This window comes from Oncorhynchus keta, chromosome 14 (genome assembly GCF_023373465.1).
Source record: "Oncorhynchus keta strain PuntledgeMale-10-30-2019 chromosome 14, Oket_V2, whole genome shotgun sequence".
Lineage (NCBI taxonomy): Eukaryota > Metazoa > Chordata > Actinopteri > Salmoniformes > Salmonidae > Oncorhynchus > Oncorhynchus keta.
In genome coordinates, this window is record NC_068434.1 from 22,267,243 (window position 1) to 22,290,500 (window position 23,258).

The 23,258-nt window shown below is 42.2% G+C and overlaps 1 protein-coding gene across 3 annotated transcripts; it reads left to right on the forward strand.

The window, feature by feature from the left end:
• The first annotated feature begins 449 nt into the window (after positions 1-449).
• Positions 450-21,787, forward strand: bco2l (beta-carotene 15, 15-dioxygenase 2, like). 3 transcript variants are annotated; one of them, XM_052461313.1, is made up of 14 exons: positions 450-763; positions 5,342-5,434; positions 5,850-6,024; positions 6,287-6,498; positions 7,648-7,763; positions 7,961-8,063; positions 11,036-11,173; positions 13,556-13,716; positions 14,023-14,193; positions 17,697-17,782; positions 18,801-18,918; positions 19,715-19,897; positions 20,042-20,152; positions 20,264-21,787. In XM_052461313.1, exons 2-14 carry the CDS (start codon positions 5,392-5,394, stop codon positions 20,378-20,380), a joined length of 1,734 nt encoding a protein of 577 aa, XP_052317273.1. In that variant the 5' UTR covers positions 450-763; positions 5,342-5,391; the 3' UTR covers positions 20,381-21,787. The 3 variants fall into 3 exon arrangements, with proteins under 3 accessions (XP_052317273.1, XP_052317272.1, XP_035611576.2); XM_052461312.1 differs by lacking the exon at positions 450-763 and adding an exon at positions 2,226-2,447; XM_035755683.2 differs by lacking the exons at positions 450-763; positions 17,697-17,782 and adding an exon at positions 2,229-2,447 and having other exon boundaries at positions 18,781-18,918.
• The last annotated feature ends 1,471 nt before the right edge of the window (positions 21,788-23,258 follow it).

Genomic DNA, 23,258 nt, shown 5'->3' on the forward strand with positions numbered 1-23,258 from the left:
TCAGACATCCTGGACCGCCCCTGAGCCCAGTTAGGGTCAGACATCCTGGACCGCCCCTGAGCCGAGTTAGGGTCAGACATCTTGGACCGCCCCTGAGCCCAGTTAGGGTCAGACATCCTGGGACCGCCCCTGAGCCCAGTTAGGGTCAGACATCCTGGACCGCCCCTGAGCCCAGTTAGGGTCAGACATCCTGGGACCGCCCCTGAGCCCAGTTAGGGTCAGACATCCTGGACCGCCCCTGAGCCCAGTTAGGGTCAGACATCCTGGGACCGCCCCTGAGCCCAGTTAGGGTCAGACATCCTGGACCGCCCCTGAGCCCAGTTAGGGTCAGACATCCTGGACCGCCCCTGAGCCCAGTTAGGGTCAGACATCCTGGAACCGCCCTTTTCTGCCATTCCGAAATAAAACACAACTTTGAGAAATTATCACCAGACCATGTTTTTCTCCATTAGGAGGGGGACAAAGGTTGTAGACCATTGCTGAATCTTTTAACCATACCACGTGGTTAAACTATTAGACTATCTATACCGACAGAATGAGAAGAAGTCTTTGATATTAATAACTAGTCTGCAGCTAGGAATTCAGGATTATTGAACGCGAAGAACGACAACCGCCGAAACATCCATACAATATCGAAACGAATGAATGTCACTCTGAACCATCCACTATAACCACAACCGAGAGAGAGCGGGTATACAGTATGCGGGACAATTCTACAAAAGAAACAAACTTTTCACCCAGCGATCAAGACGACACACTGAGCGTAAATATATATATTGATTGATTGCAATTGTTCCCGAATGAGTGAGCGTTCATGTGTAAAGGATTAGCAAGGTTAAATAATATTAAAAAATAAGATATTCTGGTGGAGGACAGAGAGAGGGGCACATCTTATTCATGTTTTATATACAGGGCAAAGGTTGTGTGTGTGTGTGCACACAGCCTACGTGCTGTTCTGCATGCTGATCTAAAGAACCAACACTAGGTGATGTAATCTCTCGTTAACATTTGTGGCAAACTGAACTTTATCAGTTGAACTTGTCTGATGGAAGAAGAAATGCAATATATTTGTTAACCAGTAGATGAGGCACTTTATCCATAGACACAGAAGTGATGTACTGGCAAAGCATCTACTATCCACACCAACAAATCAGTGATTGTTCATATACTTATAACACAATGTATGTCACAATTGTCATCAAAAAGGGAATCCATAAGCAACCTGGTGTTATTGAACCCAAGTCATATTTGCTCGCTAAGCTGAAGCTGTAGCATTATATCTGGAATAGGTGACAACATTTGTTCAGGTTTTCTAAGGACAATCGTTTCACAATCATTTACTCAGAATGTATACATAATGTCACAATTTACAGTCCTCTATGTCCTGTTGTTGAACAGTATATTGTACATGTTTGAAGAATTACGGTTTAAACTATCTTGCATTGTTTGTCATGGAAATAGGTCTGTAATCATTATAAAATGGACTATAACTGCGGTATCATATAAGGTACACCCAGTGGCTGGTGTATGTGGTATAATTCTTTCACAGATATTGTTCTTCGTTACCCAATAATGACTATCCTATTTCTCCGGATAAGGTGTGCAGCCCGTGGTAGATTAACTGACTGTTCACCGTCAATGATCCAAGTCCTGCTAATTTCTATGACTTAAAGCTGCCATAAAAGTGGGTGAAAGGTTCAATCACAGTTCACCAGCAGCTCTACTGTGTAAACCTGTGTGTGGTTGTTTATGGAGGCTAAACTTAAAGGGACAGTTTGAGATTTTGAGTCAGATAAACACATGGATACACATGGATCTCTGCGTGCAGTTTGAAGAAAGTTGAAGGAAGTTTCTGCGTGCTCGTTGATCCTATAGACTTCCAGGCATTGTACTAACGCTAGTTAGCAATCGCTCCAGAAACGACCTTCAGAAATGACCTTCAAACTGCATGCAGAGACATAAAAATTGGTATCCATGAGTTCATCGAACTATCCCCATTAAATTAAAATGACCATGGCACTCTTATCAGAGACATGCAGTTAAAAAGCTTGTATTGAATTGGAATGTCTATGCAGTAAAGTTACAAATAAGGCAAACAAATGATCTGTGTGTGTTTTGAGAGCCGGGGCATGTCAAAGCGGGTGTCAGCAACAGTGTCAGAGGCTGGCCTCAGCACAGTCCCACGCTTCAAAGGTCGTCAGTGACTCCCTTCCTTCTCAGACTGTTTAAATCCCAGTCAGTCAGGACAGACGACAGTCAGGACAGACGACAGTCAGGACAGGACAGGACAGGACAGGACAGGACAGGACAGGACAGACAGACAGACAGACAGACAGACAGACAGACAGACAGACAGACAGACAGACAGACAGACAGACAGACAGACAGACAAGACAGACAGGACAACTGGCGTGGTGTTTTCCAAACCTTCACCGTAACACAGAGTGGTAAGCACACACACACACACACTTTATCATCTTTTGTTGCTGTGTTCCCCTGTTTGGCTGCACCAGTAAACAAGCAACTTTATGTGTAAAGGAGAATTTCCTCTGTTTTGACATGTTGAAATAATACACAAGACAGACATTGTGTGCATTATTGGGATTTTACAATATTTATTATCATGAACTGATGAGCATCTTCATTTATTCATGTGTAATCATAGTGATACATACTGTATGTATACGAAAAACCATCAAAGATAACACAGCAGTTTATGTACCTCAATGCACCTAAGAATCTTTTCCAGAGGAGATCAATGTTATGAGGTCATTGTGTTTTGTCTTTGATCGTATTTGAAGGACTATACACATATTGCCTGTGAGAGGCAGTGTCTTTGTGATGATATGGTTGTATACTGTGTTGCATACTGTATACCGTTGTCTTCTGTTTGGTACCTAATAATCACTCGCTACTACTGTCCTCATTATCGATAGATTAAGGCCTCTGTACCTGTTGATAATCTCACACCTATATGTGTTAAATAAGACAACACAGATGGAGGAGTATGTCTCCACCACCAATATCACCGTCAGGGGATCACCTCACGATACCTGAAGACAGTTATGTAATGAGAACTCTTATGTAAAGACCTTTGTTACTTTCTCTTGGTTCTACAATCTCTTGTATAAGTAGCTCTACTACCTTTAGTAGGTCAAAGTGCCCATTTACACAGCCAGCTCAATTCAGATTATTTGGCAAATCAGATACAGATCCCTTCTTTTTTCCCAAACGTATAAACAACAAAACAACTACATTGAATCTGATCTTTGGAGTTTTAATTTGTAACATTAGTATTTGGTTCTAAAATCCAATACAATTACGGTGCTCTGCATGCGAGTCTGGACATCAGATCAGTTTGTTTCCATTGCTGGAGTCAACTTTTTTCCATTGCTAGCAAACTCACACACACACACACACACACACACACGCGCGCGCACACACGCACACACAACCTTCCGTTTCCATGACAACCACCCCTGAAATGTTATGCAAACTCCAGAATTACAACCGCACGTCGCCTTCTAAGCAAACCCATTACGACTGCTTATCGAATTCTAAGCAAAGCCCTCTAATACTTTGTTTTAAGAAGCCGCCGCCAATATCTTTCAAACTGTCACAATCTGCTGCAACCGAAGCACCCTTTTCACTCTTTATTTATTAAGTCTTCAAAATGATTACTTCTAGGACGCCAGGACCTTGAGGACATTCATTCATTATGGTTAAGGTTAGGGCAATGGTTAGGAATAAAACAGAAAAAACTCAACTTAAAAAAACAAGTGCCTACCCAGCAAATATTTAAAGGAACACTGACAGTAAATGATCATTGTGTCTGTGTGTTATTTCAGAGACAACATCAGTGTGAATACGCAACTCTGACATGGGTCTCATTTCAAACTGAGTGTGGACAGTCAGACATAAATCGGATTTAAGAAAAATGCTGTGTAAACATAGCCTAAATGTGTAACCCCAGCAGAGCATTCCTGTCTAGGGGGGTGCTAATGTTTCACATGCTTTTTGAACTATCATTATTGATTATTTTTTAATTTTTTATTTTAATTGTTTACCCCTTTTTCTCCCCAATTTCGTGGTATCCAATTGTTGTAGTAGCTACTATCTTGTCTCATCGCTACAACTCCCGTATGGGCTCGGGAGAGACGAAGGTTGAAAGTCATGCATCCTCCGATACACAACCCAGCCAGCCGTACTGCTTCTTAACACAGCGCGCATCCAACCCGGAAGCCAGCCGCACCAATGTGTCGGAGGCTACACCGTGCACCTGGCAACCTTGGTTAGCACGCACTGCACCCGGCCCGCCACAGGAGTCGCTGGTGCACGTGAGACAAGGACATCCATACAGACCAAGCCCTCCCTAACCCGGACGACGCTAGGCCAATTGTGCGTCGTCCCACAGACCTCCCGGTCGCGGACCTCCCGGTCACGGCCGGTTACGACAGAGCCACCCGGGAGGCCTATAATTGAATTGTTAACTTAAGCAATAAGGCCAGAGGAGATGTGGTATATTCAAGCAATAAGGCCCGAGGAGGTGTGGTATATGACCATATACCACTGCTAAGGGCTGTTCTTACGCATGACACAACACGGAGTGCCTGGACACAGCCCTTAGCCAAGGGGTGGCAGGGTAGCCTAGTGGTTAGAGCGTTGGACTAGTAACCGGAAGGTTGCAAGTTCAAATCCCCGAGCTGTCAAGGTACAAATCTGTTGTTCTGCCCCTGAACAGGCAATTAACCCACTGTTCCTAGGCCGTCATTGAAAATAAGAATGAACTGACTTGCCTAGTTAAAAAAATGGTATGTTGACCATATATCATTCCATATATATATATATATATATATCATTCCTTATTGCTATTACCAACGTAATTAGAGCAGTAAAAATAAATGTTTTGTCATACCCGTGGTATACGGTCAATCAGCATTCAGGGCTCGACCCACCCAGTTTATAACAAGTGATATGTAGCTGATATCCTGTCATTGTAAATTAGAATTTGTTCTTAACTGACTTGACTAGTTAAATAAAGGTTAAATCATTTAAAATATATATATATATATTTATGTTAGCCTTTTGGATTACCATGTCTGATATGAGTTCACAGTCATGATGTACTGTACAGCCACTACCGATGACAACCTTATATAATGATGTTCCCTGACCTATTTCTCAACTCGACGGATTCATACTCGTCCAAAGACCCATGTAGCCATAAAACATCAGATGACTCAACATCCTGTGTGTGTGTGTGTGTGTGTGTGTGTGTGTGTGTGTGTCCTATGTGTGAGCACAACTGTATAAATTCTGGTTGGTCTGTATCTTCCTCTAGCAAACTCAGGCTCAACACTGCACCACCAGGCTCAACACTGCAGCCCAGCCATGAGCAACACCAAACAACTCAACAACAGGAGCGGAGGCAATGGTGAGGTCACGTTCCCCTGTTCACACTATGCATGCACCAACCAATGGTTATGTGCCACATCATCGACTGCACAATCGGGCACTAGATTGGTATAACATATGATGTGGTTAGCTACTACGTAAAATACCTATCCAGGCGTTGTAGGATCTGCCATGTGTCAGCAACGTCTGAACAGAGGAACGTGCCCCTTGTGCTTGTGTATAGCATGTAATAACCCATCGTGCAATGACGTCACATTCTCTGAGACCTGAAGTGTCGACTTCAGGACGAAATGTTGATGTGAACGCAAGATCGAACCCTGTGTGTGTTGATTGACTGGGTGGATAACCTATCTCTTCCTCCAAACATGTAAAAATGCCATTTAGGATCTGTGATATCAGAAAGCTTGAACATTTGTCTTCTCACTCCATGGAAGCATCCAAGAAGAAGTGCCCCTTGGCCATGGGGCTGGAGGACATTGCCCCCCTGGTGCGCACTGTTGAGGAGATCCCTGAGCCCATCACCACGGTGGTCAAGGGGAACATCCCATCCTGGATCAATGGAAGCTTCCTGCGGAATGGGCCCGGAAAGTTTGAGTTCGGAAAAGACAAGTACAAAATAAAATAAATTAATACATTGTACACACCCACACCACTTATAATCAACACATACACACACACACAAAGAACATGCACACACTCATATGCACAGACACTCACTGTTACACCCATAGACTCAACCTTACACCCATAGACTCAACCTCACACCCATAGACTCACCCTTACACCCATAGACTCACCCTTGCACCCATAGACCCACTCATACACCCATTGACTTCCCCTTGCACCCATTTGTCTTTGTCTCTGTCCTCAGCTTCAACCACTGGTTTGACGGAATGGCCTTGATGCACCGCTTCTACATCCATGACGGTGAGGTGACCTACAGCAGTCGCTTCCTGCGCAGCGACTCCTACGTGCATAATTCTGAGAAAGACCGCATTGTGGTGTGTGAGTTTGGAACCATGGCCATGCCTGACCCCTGCAAGAACTTCTTTTCTCGATTCTTATCCCGCTTCAAGATTCCCAGTAAGTGTCTTCAGAGTTGTGCCCCTCTGTGTGCAGTACAGTACATTCCCCATTGTTCTGGTTGCGGCTGGTGGCATTGGCCAGGGCTGTTGACTGTATGCATTGTGTTGCTCACAATGTATGTATTGTGTTGAGATTATAAATATGATGGTTGAAACCTAGTGCATGTTTCTGAGTGTAGGAATGCTTAGAGATCAGGAGAGCAGATTGTTGTGTGGGCTACCTGAGCAGATAGAACGAGAAAGAGAGATAGACAGAGAAACTTCAGTATTCAACCATTTCTGTAACTAAACTGAAGAGCCTTAAACATTGATCTAGAGAAGTATTTTGCTGCTTCAAAGCATAACCGATTGTAAACCAGTACAGTGAGATTAGGGTCAATAGAAAAAATAGCATCATTGTAACACACCACATTTCTGAAGACTCAGATTGTTTGTGGCCCTCCCCTCAGCTCCCTCCACTAGCACTGCCCCAGTATCTGTGTGTTACAGATGTTGATGATGAGTATGACAGGTCTCCTCTCTAATGCCCAGAAAGCTTTGATTCAAACTCCTATTAGACAGCTCTGCAGGTGTTTTAATGTCAAAATACGTTAGTTACTCACCAAATATGGGGTTTCTTCATTTACTCCTCTTACAGCCGGTATGTACTTCCAGAAAAGGTCTATAAGAATTGAATGTCCATCTTGTCATTATTGTACTGCCGTATATTGTTCATATGGTCTGTCTTTAAGTTTAGTTGCTCAGCGAAACCCCATATTTGGTGAGTAACTAAACAATTTTGACAATAAAACACTTACATAGCTGTCTAATGGGAGTTAGAATCTGCACTTCCTGAGCATTAGAGAAATCTCCAACGCACAGATACTGGGGCAAGTCCACAGATACTTGTGCCACAACAAGTGACTTTAATAGTCATACAACGTCTGTGTCCACTCCTTCCTGTTTAGGTGAGTGTGATTTCTAGCCTGACCTAAAAGTAAATTGACATTGTCCTGTACTTACCAAAAAATAAACATATTGAAAAGTATTGGAAGGTGTTGCTGTATAGTTTCTCTACACATATTCTTGTGATCACTGAGAAAGAAACAACAGCTGATTGGCAACATGTTCTGTATGTTCCAGTCCTGATATCTGGATTTGTTAACAGAGGCCACAGACAATGCCAGTGTGAACTTTGTGAAGTACAAGGGTGACTATTACGTAAGCACGGAGACCAACTACATGCGGCGGGTGGATCCACAGAGCCTGGAGACCAAGGAGAAGGTACAGCTATTGTCTATGACAACTATCACACCAAGGATGGAGTTGAACATATTTTACAGAATTCAGGGGGGGGGAGAGATGCAGTTCCTTAGACCGCTGCGCCACTCGGGAGCCTGATCTTACTGTTATGAGGATGTTTGCAGTGATGATGATGAATATCGTGACTATAATGATGATGTGTGTCCTTATGTTCATAGGTGGACTGGTCTGAATACATTGCAGTAAACTCTGCCACAGCCCATCCTCATTATGACCGTGAAGGGGCCTCGTACAACATGGGCAACTCCTATGGCAAGGGCGGTATGTTCTCTACCTACTTACTTACGTACCTACCTAGCTACGTACCTACCTACAGTATCTACCCCTACTAACCAACTTACCTACCTCCCTCCCTACCTACCTACCCCTACCTACCAAATTAGCTGCTTACCTACATACCTACCTACCTACTTATCTACCTACTTACCTACCTACAGTTGAAGTTGGAAGTTTACATACACCTAAATATTCCTGATATTTAATCCTAGTAAAAATTCCCTGTCTTAGGTCAGTTAGGATCACCACTTTATTTTAAGAAGGTTAAATGTCAGAATAATAGTATAGAATAATTTATTTCAGCTTTAAATTCTTTCATCACATTCCCAGTGGGTCAGAAGTTTAAATACACTCAAATAGCATTTGGTAGAATTGCCTTTAAATTGTTTAACTTGGGTCAAATGTTTCGAGAAGCCTTCCACAAGCTTAGATGTTACTGAGTCAGGTTTGTAGGACTCCTTGCTCGAACACACTTTTTCAGGTCTGCCCATAAATTTTCAATAGAAGTGTGGTCAGGGCTTTTTGATGTTTGTTGTTCTTAAGCCATTTTGCCACAACTTTGGAAGTATGCTTGGGGTCATTGTCCATTTAGAAGACCCATTTGTGACCAAGCTTTAACTTCCTGACTGATGTCTTGAGATGTTGCTTCCTGCAGCAAAGCACCCCCACAACATCCTGCAGCAAAGCACCCCCACAACATGATGCTGCCACCCCTGTACCTCACGGTTGGGATGGTGTTCTTCGGCTTGCAAGCCTCCCCCTTTTTGCTCCAAACATAATGATGGTCATCATGGCCAAACAGTTCAATTTTTGTTTCATCAGACCAGAGGACATTTCTCCAAAACGCACAATCTTTGTCCCCATGTGCAGTTGCAAACCATAGTCTGGCTTTTTTATGGCTTCTTCCTTGCTCAGCGGCCTTTCAGGTTATGTCGATATAGGACTCGTTTTAATGTGGATATAGATACTTTTGTACCTGTTGCCTCCAGCATCTTCACAAGGCCCTTTGCTGTTATTCTGGGATTGATTTGCACTTTTCGCACCAAAGTACTTTCATCTCTAGGAGACAGAACACGTCACGTTCCTGAGCGGTATGACGGCTGCGTGGTCCCATGGTGTTTACACTTGTGTACTAGTGTTTGTACAGATTAACGTGGTACCTTCAGGGGTTTGGAAATTGCTCCCAAGGATGAACCAGACTTGTGGAGGTCCACAATTTTTTTCTGAGGTCTGGGCGGATTTCTTTTGATTTTCCCATCATGTCACGCAAAGAGGCACTGAGTTTGAAGATAGGCCTTGAAATACATCCACAGGTACACCTCCAATTGACTCAAATGATGTCACTTAGCATATCAGAAGCTTCTAAATCCAGTACATCATTTTCTGGAATTTTCCACGCTGTTTAAAGACACAGTCAACTTAGTGCATGTAAACTTCTGACCTACTGGAATTGTGATACAGTGAAATTATAAGTGAAATAATCTGTCTGTAAACAATTGTTGGAAAGATAACTTGTTTCATGCACAAAGTAGATGTCCTAACCGACTTGCCAAAACTATAGTTTGTTAACAAGAAATTTGTGGAGTGGTTGAAAAACGAGTTTTAATGACTCCAACCTACTGTAAGTGTATGGAAACTTCTGACTTCAACTGTACCGACCTACTTACCTACTTAATTACTGTCAGCTGGTCGGCTTATTATCACACCAAATTTGCACATTTTATACATGCTGATGAACTACGGTAATACAAACACAAATGTTTCACAATAATTTAATCACTTGATTTAATAATTATTATTGTTATTATTTAAAGCTGCAATCTATGATTGCTTAAGACATGTTTTACTTTGAAATGAATTATATATACTGTCAGGTTCAAAGTTATTGACACCCTTGATAAAAATGAGCAAAAAAGACTGTATAAAATAAATAATACAAATATTGAGCTATTACATTTTTTACAAAATTACATTATTTTATACTAATACATCTGCGCAGAGAAAGAGATGTTGCTTAACAAATTACACAAAAATACATCTAAAAAAGTTGTCAAAATTCTTGCCACCCCTGTCTTCAATACTCCGACACCCTCCCCTTGCGAGGATAGAGTTTCAGCCTCCTGGCAGCAGCAACCAGGTTTTTGGCTGACATGTCCTGGTGCTTGGTAGAATTCATGATGCCGTCGACCTTATTAACAAGGGCTGCAGAACCAGTGGAACCAAACAGCCCCATAACATCAAAGATCCACAAGCATATTTTACAGTAGAGATAAGGTACGTTTCTGCATATGCATCCCTAAATCGATGCCAAACCCCCCACTGGTGTGCGTGGCCAAATAGCTTTATTTTCGTGTCATCTGACCATAGCACCAGTTCCAATCCATGTGCCAATGCACTTAATGCAATCATTTTAGTACTTGTTAAACAAAATCATATGTTTTAGCAACTGTATTAGTATAAAATAATATAATTTCCCGATTTTGTTTAGCATACAAATAGCTCAGTGTTTGTATGATTTATTTATATATTTTTCTAATCTTTATCAAGGGTGCCAATAATTTTGGAACTGACTGTATATACCCATTGATTATTGAAGAATATAACGTATAAATGCCCAAAGATCTTAGTTCAACTGTCATGCCCCATCATTCCTCCAATGTCTGTAAACAAACACTGTGTTGCCTCTTATCCAGAGCAACCTACAGTAGTGACTGAATACATTTTAATACTTTTTTTGTAATTCATGTGCAAAAGAGACATTGGTCTCAGTATGACTCCCTGATAAAATAAAATCTATAGCCCCATCCCTCAACTGTTTACCAAATCAGTGGCAGGATGGCTGCTTTGGCCGATTAATGATAAACACTATTATCATGTATGATATGATGCTACCTCTGATATGTTGGTTGGTAATGTAAATTGACCCTCTATTGGCCCATCGTTGTGTCTCACCCCAGGCTTTTTCTACAACATCATCCGTGTGCCCCCGCCTGAGAAGGTAGCGGGGGAAGACAAGGCTGATTTCAGTGGAGCTCAGGTCCTCTGTTCCATCCCAGCCTCTGACTCCAGGAAACCATCCTACTACCACAGCTTCGGTCAGTATCCATCCATCTGTCTGTCTGTCTGTCTGTCTGTCTGTCTGTCTGTCTGTCTGTCTGTCTGTCTGTCTGTCTGTCTGTCTGTCTGTCTGTCTGTCTGTCTGTCTGTCTGTCTGTCTGTCTGTCTGTCTGTCTGTCTGTCTGTCTGTCTGTCCTGACTGTCGTCTGTCCTGACTGACTGGGAGTTAAACAGTCTGAGAAGGAAGGGAGTCACTGACGACCTTTGAAGCGTGGGACTGTGCTGAGGCCAGCCTCTGACACTGTTGCTGACACCCTCTTTGACATGCCCCGGCTCTCAAAACATGAAGCATGTTATTGGAGGTAAAATCTATTCGCTCACAATATGAAGTAGGTTGTTTGAAACAGTGGTGAATACATGTTGCTTGAAGGGCAGTAGACCAACATAGCTATAGTACTTTTGATGCTTTTCACCAGCCCTAATATAACTTAGCAAATTAAAACCTAGTTTTGGGGATTTAATAAAATACAGTATATTCAGAAAGTATTCATAAACCTTGACTTTTTCCACATAAGTCATTGTGTTACAGCTTGAATTCAAAATGGATTAAATATTATTTTTTTCACCCATCAACACACAATACCCCATAATAACAAAGTGAAAACAAGTTTTTAGACATTTTTGCAAAGGTAAATAAATATCTAATTTACATAAATATTCACACCCCTGAGTTAATAAATGTTAGAATCATCTTTGGCAACAATAACTGCTGTGAATATTTCTGGGTAAGTCTCTAAGCTTTGCACACCTGGATTGTACAATATTTGCACATTATTATTTTTTTAATTCTTGAAGCTCTGTCAAGTTGATTGTTGATCATTGCTAGACACCCATTTTCAAGTCTTGCCATAGATTTTCAAGCCGGCTGTAACACAGAAAATATGGAAAAAGTCAAGAGGTGTGAATACTTTCTGAAGGCACTGTATTGTATGTTACCTGCCCAGGAGACAATGTATGTTGCCAGTTGGAGGCCAGTATTTTTAGCTACACATAATACCCTCAGCTCTACCTCTATCCCTGTGTTGTGTGACTGCAGCCATAATACCCTCAGGTCTACCTCTATCCCTGTGTTGTGTGACTGCAGCCATAATACCCTCAGCTCTACCTCTATCCCTGTGTTGTGTGACTGCAGCCATAATACCCTCAGGTCTACCTCTATCCCTGTGTTGTGTGACTGCAGCCATAATACCCTCAGCTCTACCTCTATCCCTGTGTTGTGACTGCAGCCATAATACCCTCAGCTCTACCTCTATCCCTGTGTTGTGACTGCAGCCATAATACCCTCAGCTCTACCTCTATCCCTGTGTTGTGACTGCATCCATAATACCCTCAGCTCTACCTCTATACCTGTGATGTGTGACTGCAGCCATAATACCCTCAGCTCTACCTCTATCCCTGTGTTGTGTGACTGCAGCCATAATACCCTCAGGTCTACCTCTATCCCTGTGTTGTGACTGCAGCCATAATACCCTCAGCTCTACCTCTATCCCTGTGTTGTGACTGCAGCCATAATACCCTCAGCTCTACCTCTATCCCTGTGTTGTGACTGCATCCATAATACCCTCAGCTCTACCTCTATACCTGTGTTGTGTGACTGCGGCCATAATACCCTCAGCTCTACCTCTATCCCTGTGATGTGTGACTGCAGCCATAATACCCTCAGCTCTACCTCTATCCCTGTGTTGTGTGACTGCGGCCATAATACCCTCAGCTCTACCTCTATCCCTGTGTTGTGTGACTGCAGCCATAATACCCTCAGCTCTACCTCTATCCCTGTGTTGTGTGACTGCAGCCATAATACCCTCAGCTCTACCTCTATCCCTGTGTTGTGTGACTGCAGCCATAATACCCTCAGCTCTACCTCTATCCCTGTGTTGTGTGACTGCAGCCATAATACCCTCAGCTCTACCTCTATCCCTGTGTTGTGACTGCGGCCATAATACCCTCAGCTCTACCTCTATCCCTGTGTTGTGACTGCAGCCATAATACCCTCAGCTCTACCTCTATCCCTGTGTTGTGTGACTGCAGCCATAATACCCTCAGCTCTACCTCTATCCCTGTGTTGTGACTGCAGCCATAATACCCTCAGCTCTACCTTTATCCCTGTGATGTGTGACTGCAGCCATAATACCCTCAGCTCTACCTCTATACCTGTGTTGTGACTGCAGCCATAATACCCTCAGCTCTACCTCTATCCCTGTGTTGTGTGACTGCAGCCATAATACCCTCAGCTCTACCTCTATCCCTGTGTTGTGTGACTGCAGCCATAATACCCTCAGCTCTACCTCTATCCCTGTGTTGTGTGACTGCAGCCATAATACCCTCAGCTCTACCTCTATCCCTGTGTTGTGTGACTGCAGCCATGTCAGAGAACTATGTGGTGTTCATAGAGCAGCCCATCAAGCTGGACCTGCTCAAGTTTATGCTGTTCAGGATCCAGGGCAAGAGCTTCGACAAGGTCATGACCTGGGAGCCACAGTATGACACCATCTTCCACGTGGTGCACAGACACACAGGCGAGGTGTGTGTTAATGACCCAAACAATCTACGTGGTTACAGTAAATGTATAAAATATGGAAATCGATGCATTACCCAGGAAATCGTCTCAATCCCCAAAGCACTGGTAAATGTATAGATTCTGTGGAATATCTGTACATTAACCAGTGCGATGGGGAATGTATAGATTTATCGAGGAAATCCATAATTCTTTTCAGATTTTACACATTTCCAGGAGCATTTGAACATATAGGACCAGCCCATTTCATCTCTAATTGGCTTGTTTGTCACCAATATGTCTAAAGACTTTTTGGTCTGTTTCATCCAATAGCAAAGCAAGGTAAAGTACAGCGCCCCACCCATGTTCACCCTTCACCAGATCAACGCCTACGAGGACAAAGGGTTCCTTGTAATGGACATGTGCTGCGGGGACGATGGGGACGTCATTGGAGACTTCACACTAGAGAACCTTCGAAGGGGTCCAGGGGAGGAGATGGACAAGGTTTGTTGGTACAACGAACACACACACACAGTTGAGGTTACATACACCTTAGCCAACTACATTTAAACTCAATTATTCACAATTCCTGACTTTAATCCTAGTAAAAAAAATGCCCTGTTTTAGGTCAGTTAGGATCAGCACTTAATTTTTAGAATGTGAAATGTCAGAATAATAAAGAGAATGATTTATTTCAGCTTTTATTTCTTTCATCACATTCCCAGTGGGTCAGAAGTTTACATATACTCTATTAGTATTTGGTAGCATTGCCTTTAAATTGTTTAACTTGGGTCAAACGTTTCGGGTAGCCTTCCACGAGCTTCCCACAATAAGTTGGGTGAATTTTGGCCCATTCCTCCTGACAGAGCTGGTGTAACTGAGTCAGGTTTGTAGGCCTCCTTGCTCGCACACACTTTTTCAGTTCTGCCCACAAATGTTCTATAGTATTGAGGTAAGGGCTTTGTGATGGCCACTCCAATACCTTGACTTTGTTGCCCTTAAGCCATTTGCCACAACTTTGGAAGTATGTGTAACAGTATAACTTTAGACCGTCCCCTCGCCCATGACCGGGCGCGAACCAAGGACCCTCTGCACACATCAACAACAGTCACCCACGAAGCATCGTTACCCATCGCTCCACAAAAGCCGTGGCCCTTGCAGAGCAAGGGGAACTACTACTACAAGGTCTCAGAGCAAGTGACGTCACCGTTTGAAACACTATTTAGCGCGCACCACTGCTAACTAAGCTAGCGTTTCACATCCCTTACATCTGCTTGGGGTCATTGTCAATTTGGAAGACCCATGTGTGACCAAGCTTTAACTTCCTGACTGACATCTTGAGATGTTGCTTCAATATATCCACATAATTTCCCTACCTCATGACGCCATCTATTTTGTGAAGTGCACCAGTCCCTCCTGCAGCAAAGCACCCTCTGCAACATGATGCTGCCACCGCGTGCTTCATGGTGGGATGGTGTTCTTCGGCTTGCAAGCCTCCCCCTTTTTCCTCCAAACATAACGATGGTCATCATGGCCAAACAGTTCTGTTTTTGTTTCATCAGACGAGGACATTTCTCCAAAAAGTACGATCTTTGTCCCGATGTGCAGTTGCAAACCGTAGTCTGGCAGTGGATTCTTTCCTTGCTGAGCGGCCTTTCAGGTTATGTTGATATAGGACTTGTTTTGCTGTGGATATAGATACTTTTGTACCTGTTTCCTCCAGTATCTGATCCTTTGCTGTTGTTCTGGGATTGATGAGCACTTTTCGCACCAAAGTACTTTCATCTCTAGGAGACAGAACACGTCACGTTCCTGAGCGGTATGACGGCTACGTGGTCCCATGGTGTTTACACTTGCGTACTAGTGTTTGTACAGATGAACGTGGTACCCTCAGGCGTTTGGAAATTGCTCCCAAGGATGAACCAGACTTGTGGAGGTCCACAATATGTTTCTGAGGTCTTGGCTGATTTATTTTGATTTTCCCATCATGTCAAGCAAAGAGGCACTGAGTTTGAAGGTAAGCCTTGAAATACATCACAAGTACACCTCCAATTGACCCAAGTTATGTCAATTAGCCTATCAGAAGCTTCTAAAGCCATGACATCATTTTCTGGAATTGTACAAGCTGTTTAAAGGCACAGTCAACTTTGTGTATGTAAACTTCTGAACCTTAACCTAAGTGAAATAATCTGTCTCTAAACAATTGTTGGAGAAATTACTAATATCATGCACAAAGTAGATGTCCTAACCGACTTGCAAAAACTATAGTTTGTTAACAAGAAATTTGTGGAGTAGTTGAAAAACGAGTTTTAATGACTCCAACCTAAATGTGTGTAAAGTTCCGACTTCAACTGTACACAAACACACACAAATATACTATATTATACTGGTACTCTGTGTAAAAGTAGGTTGTTTGAAACAGTGGTGAATACATGTTGCTTGAAGGGCAGTAGACCAACATAGCTATAGTACTTTTGATGCTTTTCACCAGCCCTAATATAACTTAGCAAATTAAAACCTAGTTTTGGGGATTTAATAAATTACAGTGCCTTCAGAAAATAAATTGTCACATCCTGACCATAGAAAGCTTTTATTTTCTATGGTAGAGTAGGTCAAGGCGTGACTGGGGGATTGTTCTAGTTTATATTTTCTATGTGGGGTTCTAGGTTTATTTTCTATGTTGGTGATTTGTATGATTCCCAATTAGAGGTAGCTGGTTATCGTTGTCTCTAATTGGGGATCATACTTAAGTAGCATTTTTTCCACCTGTGGGTTATGGGATATTGATTATGTTTAGTTGTCTGTTAGTACTGCATTGTCGTCACGGTTAGTTTATTCTTTATTTGTTTTGTATTTGCTTAAGTTTCACTTTATTCATTAAAATTATGTGCAACTCGACGTACGCTGCGCCTTGGTCCGACCATCATTATTACGAGCAACGTGACAATAGTTTGCTATTTAGTTCGTAAAAATGTGTAAATTGTAACTCATTTTACACATAATGTTGCTGCTACCGTCTCTTATGACTGAAAAGAGCTTCAGGACATCAGAACAGCGATTACTCCCCATGAACTAGGGGAATATTTTTTCTTTCATGAGTCTGACGCGAATGATATATATTGCTTCCCGGAGAGCAGGCTCTCATCCAGTCATTCACTTGAAGAAAAGACGGAAATACAGAGGGCGGAAGCCTGGGTAACTTGTGAGAATTTGTCGGCGAGTGAGTAAACCACCACTACCCTCGGTATTATTGGTCAATGTGCAATCATTGGAAAACAAACTGGACTATTAAACTATTAAGAATATCCTACCACATCAACACCATCATGCCAGAAACCCTAGACCCACTCCAATTCGCATGCCGCCCCAACAGATCCACAGATGACACAATCTCAATCGCACTCCACACTGCCCTTTCCCACCTGGACAAGAACACCTATGTGAGAATGCTGTTCATTGACTACAGCTCAGCATTCAACACAATAGTGCCCACTAAGCTCATCACTAAGCTAAGGATCCTGGGACTAAACACCTCCCTCCCTCTGCAGCTGGATCCTGGACTTCCTGACGGGACGCCTCCAGGTGGTAAGGGTAGTCAACAGCACATCTGCCACGATGATCCTCAAAACTAGGGCCCCTCAGGGGTGCATGCTTGGTCCCCTCCTGCACTACCTGCTTGGCCACGCAGTCGTCGGTGAACACAATTCAAACACCATCAAGTTTGCTGATGACACAACTGATGTAGGCCTGGTCACCAAAACAATGAGACAGCCTACAGGGAGGAGGTCAGAGACCTGGCAGTGTGGTGCCAGGACAACAACCTCTCAATGTGAAACTGATCGTGGACTATAGGTAAAGGAAGGCCGAACAGGTCCTCATTAACATCAACGGGACTAAAGTGGAGAGGGCCAAGATTTCCTTGTTGTCCACATCACCAACAAACTATTATGGTCCAAACACACCAAGACAGTTGTAAAGAGGGCATGACAACCCCTTTTCCCCCTCAGGAGACTGAAACGATTTGGCATGGGTCCCCAGATCCTGAAAAAGCTGCACCATCGAGAGAATCCTGCCCGGGTTGCATTACCATCAGGTATGGGAACTGTTCAGCATCTTACCGGAAGGAAGTATAGAGGGTAGTGCATACAGCACAGTACATCACTGGGGCCAAGCTTCCTGACATCCAGGACCTATATTTTAGGCGGTGTCAGTGGAAGGCCCATAAAATTGTCAAAGACTCCAGTCACCCAAGTCATAGACTTGAGCCATAAGACTGCTGAACAGCTAAACTAATCAAATGACTATTTACATTGACTCCCCCCTTTTACACTGCTGCTACTAATATAATAATAATAATAATAATGCTACTCACTGTTTATTATCTATGCATAGTCACTTTACAAATGACCTCGACTAACCTGTACCCCTGCATATTGACTTGGTACCGGTACCCCCTGTACAGAGCCTCGTTATTGTTATGTACATTTCTTGTGTTAACTTGAGATTGATTGGAATGGTTTTACCTCAGTTGTTTTAGTAAATATTTTATTAACTCTATTTCTTAATCTGCATGGTTGGTTAAGGGCTTGTAAAGTAAGCATTTCACTGTAAGGTCTACACCTGTTCTATTCAGCCAATCTGACAAATAAAATTTGATTCAACTTTTTACTTAGCCAAGTTATCTTTACTGGTTGTGTATTTATTATTACTTTTATTATTACATGTTTTACTTCTCTATTATTTCTCTATTTTCTTTCTCTCTGCATTGTTGGGAAGTGCCCATAAGTAACCATTTCAATGATAGTTGACACCTGTTGTTTACGAAGCATGTGACAAATACAATTTGATTTGCTTTGATTTGCACTAGATCTCAACCACTGAGTAGTTATAAAACTACAAGAACAATTCACAATGATATCCTGCCCACTGCGATCATATGCAACAGATTAGTTGACATGCTGTTCACACATACTGTGGTTCGTTGTTACTTTAAGTTAATTTATCTTACTACAGCTGCTGACCGATAATGTGAAGAATAATAAGGCAATTGGTTTTGTTTTGTAAAATGTCTTTTGTTTTCTGCTATGTCAGTTTTATAACTCCATGTGCAGAAACCTTCCACGGAGATACGTCCTACCCCTGACCGTAACTGATGACACACCCAGTGACCAAAACCTTGTCACTCTGCCTTTCTGTCAAGCAACTGCGGTCAAGACTGGGTGTGGAAAGGTGTGTATACGTGTGTGTGTGTGTGTGTGTGTGTGTGTGTGTGTGTGTGTGTGTGTGTGTGTGTGTGTGTGTGTGTGTGTGTGTGTGTGTGTGTGTGTGTGTGTGTGTGTGTGTGTGTGTGTGTGTGTGTGTGTGTGTGTGTGTGTGTGTGTGTGTGTGTGTGTGTGTGCATGAATAAATGTGGGATATTTCCTGCTGTTCAATTAATTGTAATTTCAATTAATGATACACCCATTGATTCTTGAAGAATATAACATAAATTGATGAGCTTAGTACTTATCTTATAATGACACTATATATACTATTGTTTTACTCCATTGATTATGTTTTACTGAAATGTTCATACCAGTCTTTTTATAGCAAATTAAGGGCTATATTATTTTCTGTATTGCTGAAGCGTTTCAGTTGTATGATTGCAATATAAGAGCAATTTCCGATTAAGCCTAAATATGCAGTGTTTACTGTAAATGCAGTCTCCTCCAACATGGGAACATTGCCTTAAAATTTGAATTGGGCTTTAGTGTTGAACTTCCGCAATGCGGATTGAATAGGGCCCTAAGTGATGGGCTTGCTGTTTAGGCTGAAACACAAACTCTGTATTGTTGCTCCCAGAGGGGAAGCATAGCACTCAAGCACAATTGAACCAGCAACCCTTTACTCATAATTCTGTAAATGGCAACTGCGCCTGCTAATGCTAACCCCTGGCATTGTGACGCATGTGTTCTGGCTGATGAAAAGAAAATGTGTTTTTGTTGTCATGGCTACCTGACATGACTCTCTTTGGGGTGTGCTGCAGGTGCTTTGTACACACGAGGAACTATATGATGAAGAGCTGTTCCAGTACGGTGGCCTGGAGTTCCCACAGATCAACTATGCCCATTACAACGCGCGTCCTTACCGCTACTACTACGCATGCGGCTTCGGACACCTGTTCAGCGACTCCCTGCTGAAGATGGATCTGGAGACCAAGAAACTTAAGGTTTTTCTTTTTCCAAATCTCCAATTATCCACAGCTCAATAGCACCTTCAGAGTCAATGGTGAATCAGCTAGACTGCTAGGCCTGCTCTAGTGACCTACTGCTGTGTCCAATTTTAAGGACATATTGACATTTTCTCTGTGTAGGCATGGCGTCACCCTGGTCTCTTCCCATCTGAGCCTGTGTTTGTTCCTGCGCCCAACGCAACAGAGGAGGACGATGGTGTGGTCATGTCCATCATCATCACACCCAGAACTGTAAAAAAACACAATAACAACAACATAATCAACAACAAAAATGTATATTCACCATTGATTAATTACCTTTGACATAACATTGTATAACCATCTCTATATTTCTGTTTCCAGGAGAAAAGCACGTTCCTGCTGGTTCTGGATGCCAAGACTTTCACGGAGCTGGGCCGGGCAGAGGTTCCAGTCAACATTCCATTTGGAACTCATGGAGTGTTCAATGAGATGCAATGAAAATGCTAACGTCACAACCCCTTCAGCATTCTGCTTATGAAATGACTCCATCCATGGATGTCTTTTCTGATGCTGTTAAGATAACATCTCTAACTACTGCAGTACTCTTGGACCATTTTTGGTACAGCCAGAGGAGGAAGGCCCTCTCCTCTGAGTCTTGTTCCTCTTGAGGCTAAGACTCTCGAGGTTTGTTCCTTCTAGGGAGTTTTCCCCCGCCGCTCTACTTCTGCTGCTTGCTATTTGGGTTCTAGGCTCGGGTTCTATAATAATAATAACAATAATAATGAAGTAATACATTGGATTTTTATAGCACTATGAAGTATTTTGTACCAACTGCTAAGGCAGAAAGGCTTTATAAATACATCTAATTGATTTATTGATAACACAGAACTGAGGAGAACCAGTTCCTCAGATCCTTTTAAAATGTCAGTCTGTAGACACATCTATCTATGTCATATCCTTATCTAAAGGTGCCCTGCATTGTAAAGTAAATGTTGATGTTGGTGACTGATCTGGTGTTTTTTTCATGGACATTAACTGTAGACCTTAGACTAAAACTTGGGACGGTTTTTCACTACTTTGGTATTCACAATCAGTGTCAATATTTGATCAAATATTTCTGCGGCAACTAATTTTCTCTACAGCAAATTACAAGAAGTCAACTGAGGCTCTGAAGTGAAATGAGTTTTACTTGTTTAATTTCCGATCTTCAAAGTGTTTCATAACATGTACGCATTTGAAATACTATACTCCCATAGCCGTGCAGTGCACTTACAAAACATTAAAATGCCTCCAGGAAATGTAATTTCAGTTTAAGTAATGTGATATAAAATGGACATTGTCTAAAATGCCAGTAAAACAAATGGCTTTCAGCATTCAATAGCCACCACTGAGAGCCAAAGGAAGGTCACATTGACAACTCAGATTGCATTTCATCCCATTGGCATGGCCCACTGTAAGGGTGACTTACAAACACATTATTTTCATAGACTGAAACAGATTTAATTGTTACAATACAACTGTAGAATGCATTGCAAATGTATATTAGTTTCTCAATACTTTATAATTCTCATTGTCAATGTCATAATTTAGCTGCCAGCTGGATCACTGAAGGGAATGTAGTCCAGAGGGTTGCACACACATTAGTGGGAGCAGGAAGACTGAAAGAGCAGTGGAAGTAGCAAACGGCTGCCTATTTAATCATATTTTCCATTCAAGCCAGGTCTCCCTAGGTTACTTATTAATTACCCCATAATTCCTAATCTAATCAGTCATGCTTAACTACTCTTTATACTCAAATATTCAAATTAATTAGTGGTCTATCCAAAGGGCAGGAACATTGGTATGAGGGGAGGCCGCCAGGGACCGCCTGTATCGACATTTGAATAAATGTGGCACTAATTTGCATATTGTCAAATGGTTGGATTTTGTGAATAATATTTACGAAACACCGCATGTTCATTTTATATCACTCACACTTTGTGGTGGAGAAAAGTTTGAGAATAATTACTAATTCTCGTAATTAGATACATTTAATGCAGGGGTGTCAAACTAAATTTCTGGAAGGCCATGTGTCTCCTGGTTTTCGTTATTTCCTTTCAATTCGTGTGCCAATTTACCCTGCATTCATAACCAAGTGGGAAGGTGGTATTTACCACATACAGCTGAGAAAAATCCACTTGAGTGCCCCTCGAACTGATAATTACTAGTGTGAATCTCCTCTCTGAGCTCCAACTTCTCCCACATGCTGACCTCTGACATCACCTACTAAGGAAATGACCTCGAAAACAGCATTTTCAGCAGTTAAATGCAACAACAAAACATTGCTTTTAATAAATAATCTATTAATATGGTTTTTGAACACTTTAATTTGTTTGCGAGCATGATAGCTATGTTTAGCTTATTGTTGATGCAGCTTGTTTGCCATTAGCCAATAAGCGTTTCTCAATGAGTTCAAAGCAAATGAATGCATCCAACTCGTATTTACTACTTCACAACTGGAAATTAGCACCTTCCTTCTTGGTTATGAACACAGCATTAGACTTAGGAACTCCCCTTACCTGGTTGTCTAACTAATTAGTGACATTAATTGATCAATAATGTACAAGGGAGGAGTGAACTCACAGACCATCCACCCTTCAGTAGTTGAGTTTGATTTATGGCCTGTGTAGTAATGTTCCTGGTCGCGTTATGGGAAAGCTAGCCTATAAGTCTGGAAAACTAGGCAACATCTAGTATAACTCTGTTTTCTCTAATTGTACACACTGCAGATGTTTTGCGATGCTACAGTGGAGCAATTATATACCCATGGAGATAGCCATGGTGTACCATGTCAACAAGAACCAACTCCCACTAAGGAGTCTGATAGCCTGACAGAGCATTGCATGAAAAGGATTTGTGTGTGCAGCATTAGAAATTGATAATTTATGAGAGAAAAGATCATTCACAATTTTGGGGCTAAGTCACTGATTTGCATTGTGGGGCTAAGTCACTGATTTGCATTGTGGGGCTAAGTCACTGATTTGCATTGTGGGGCTAAATCACTGATTTGCATTGTGGGGCTAAATCACTGATTTGCATTGTGGGGCTAAGTCACTGATTTGCAATGTGGGGCTAAGTCACTGATTTGCAATGTGGGGCTAAGTCACTGATTTGCATTGTGGGGCTAAGTCACTGATTTGCATTGTGGGGCTAAGTCACTGATTTGCATTGTGGGGCTAAGTCACTGATTTGCATTGTGGGGCTAAATCACTGATTTGCATTGTGGGGCTAAATCACTGATTTGCAATGTGGGGCTAAGTCACTGATTTGCAATGTGAGGCTAATCCACATCACACCACTGGAAGTGGAATAAAGCTCTGAAAGGAGATCAGCCTTG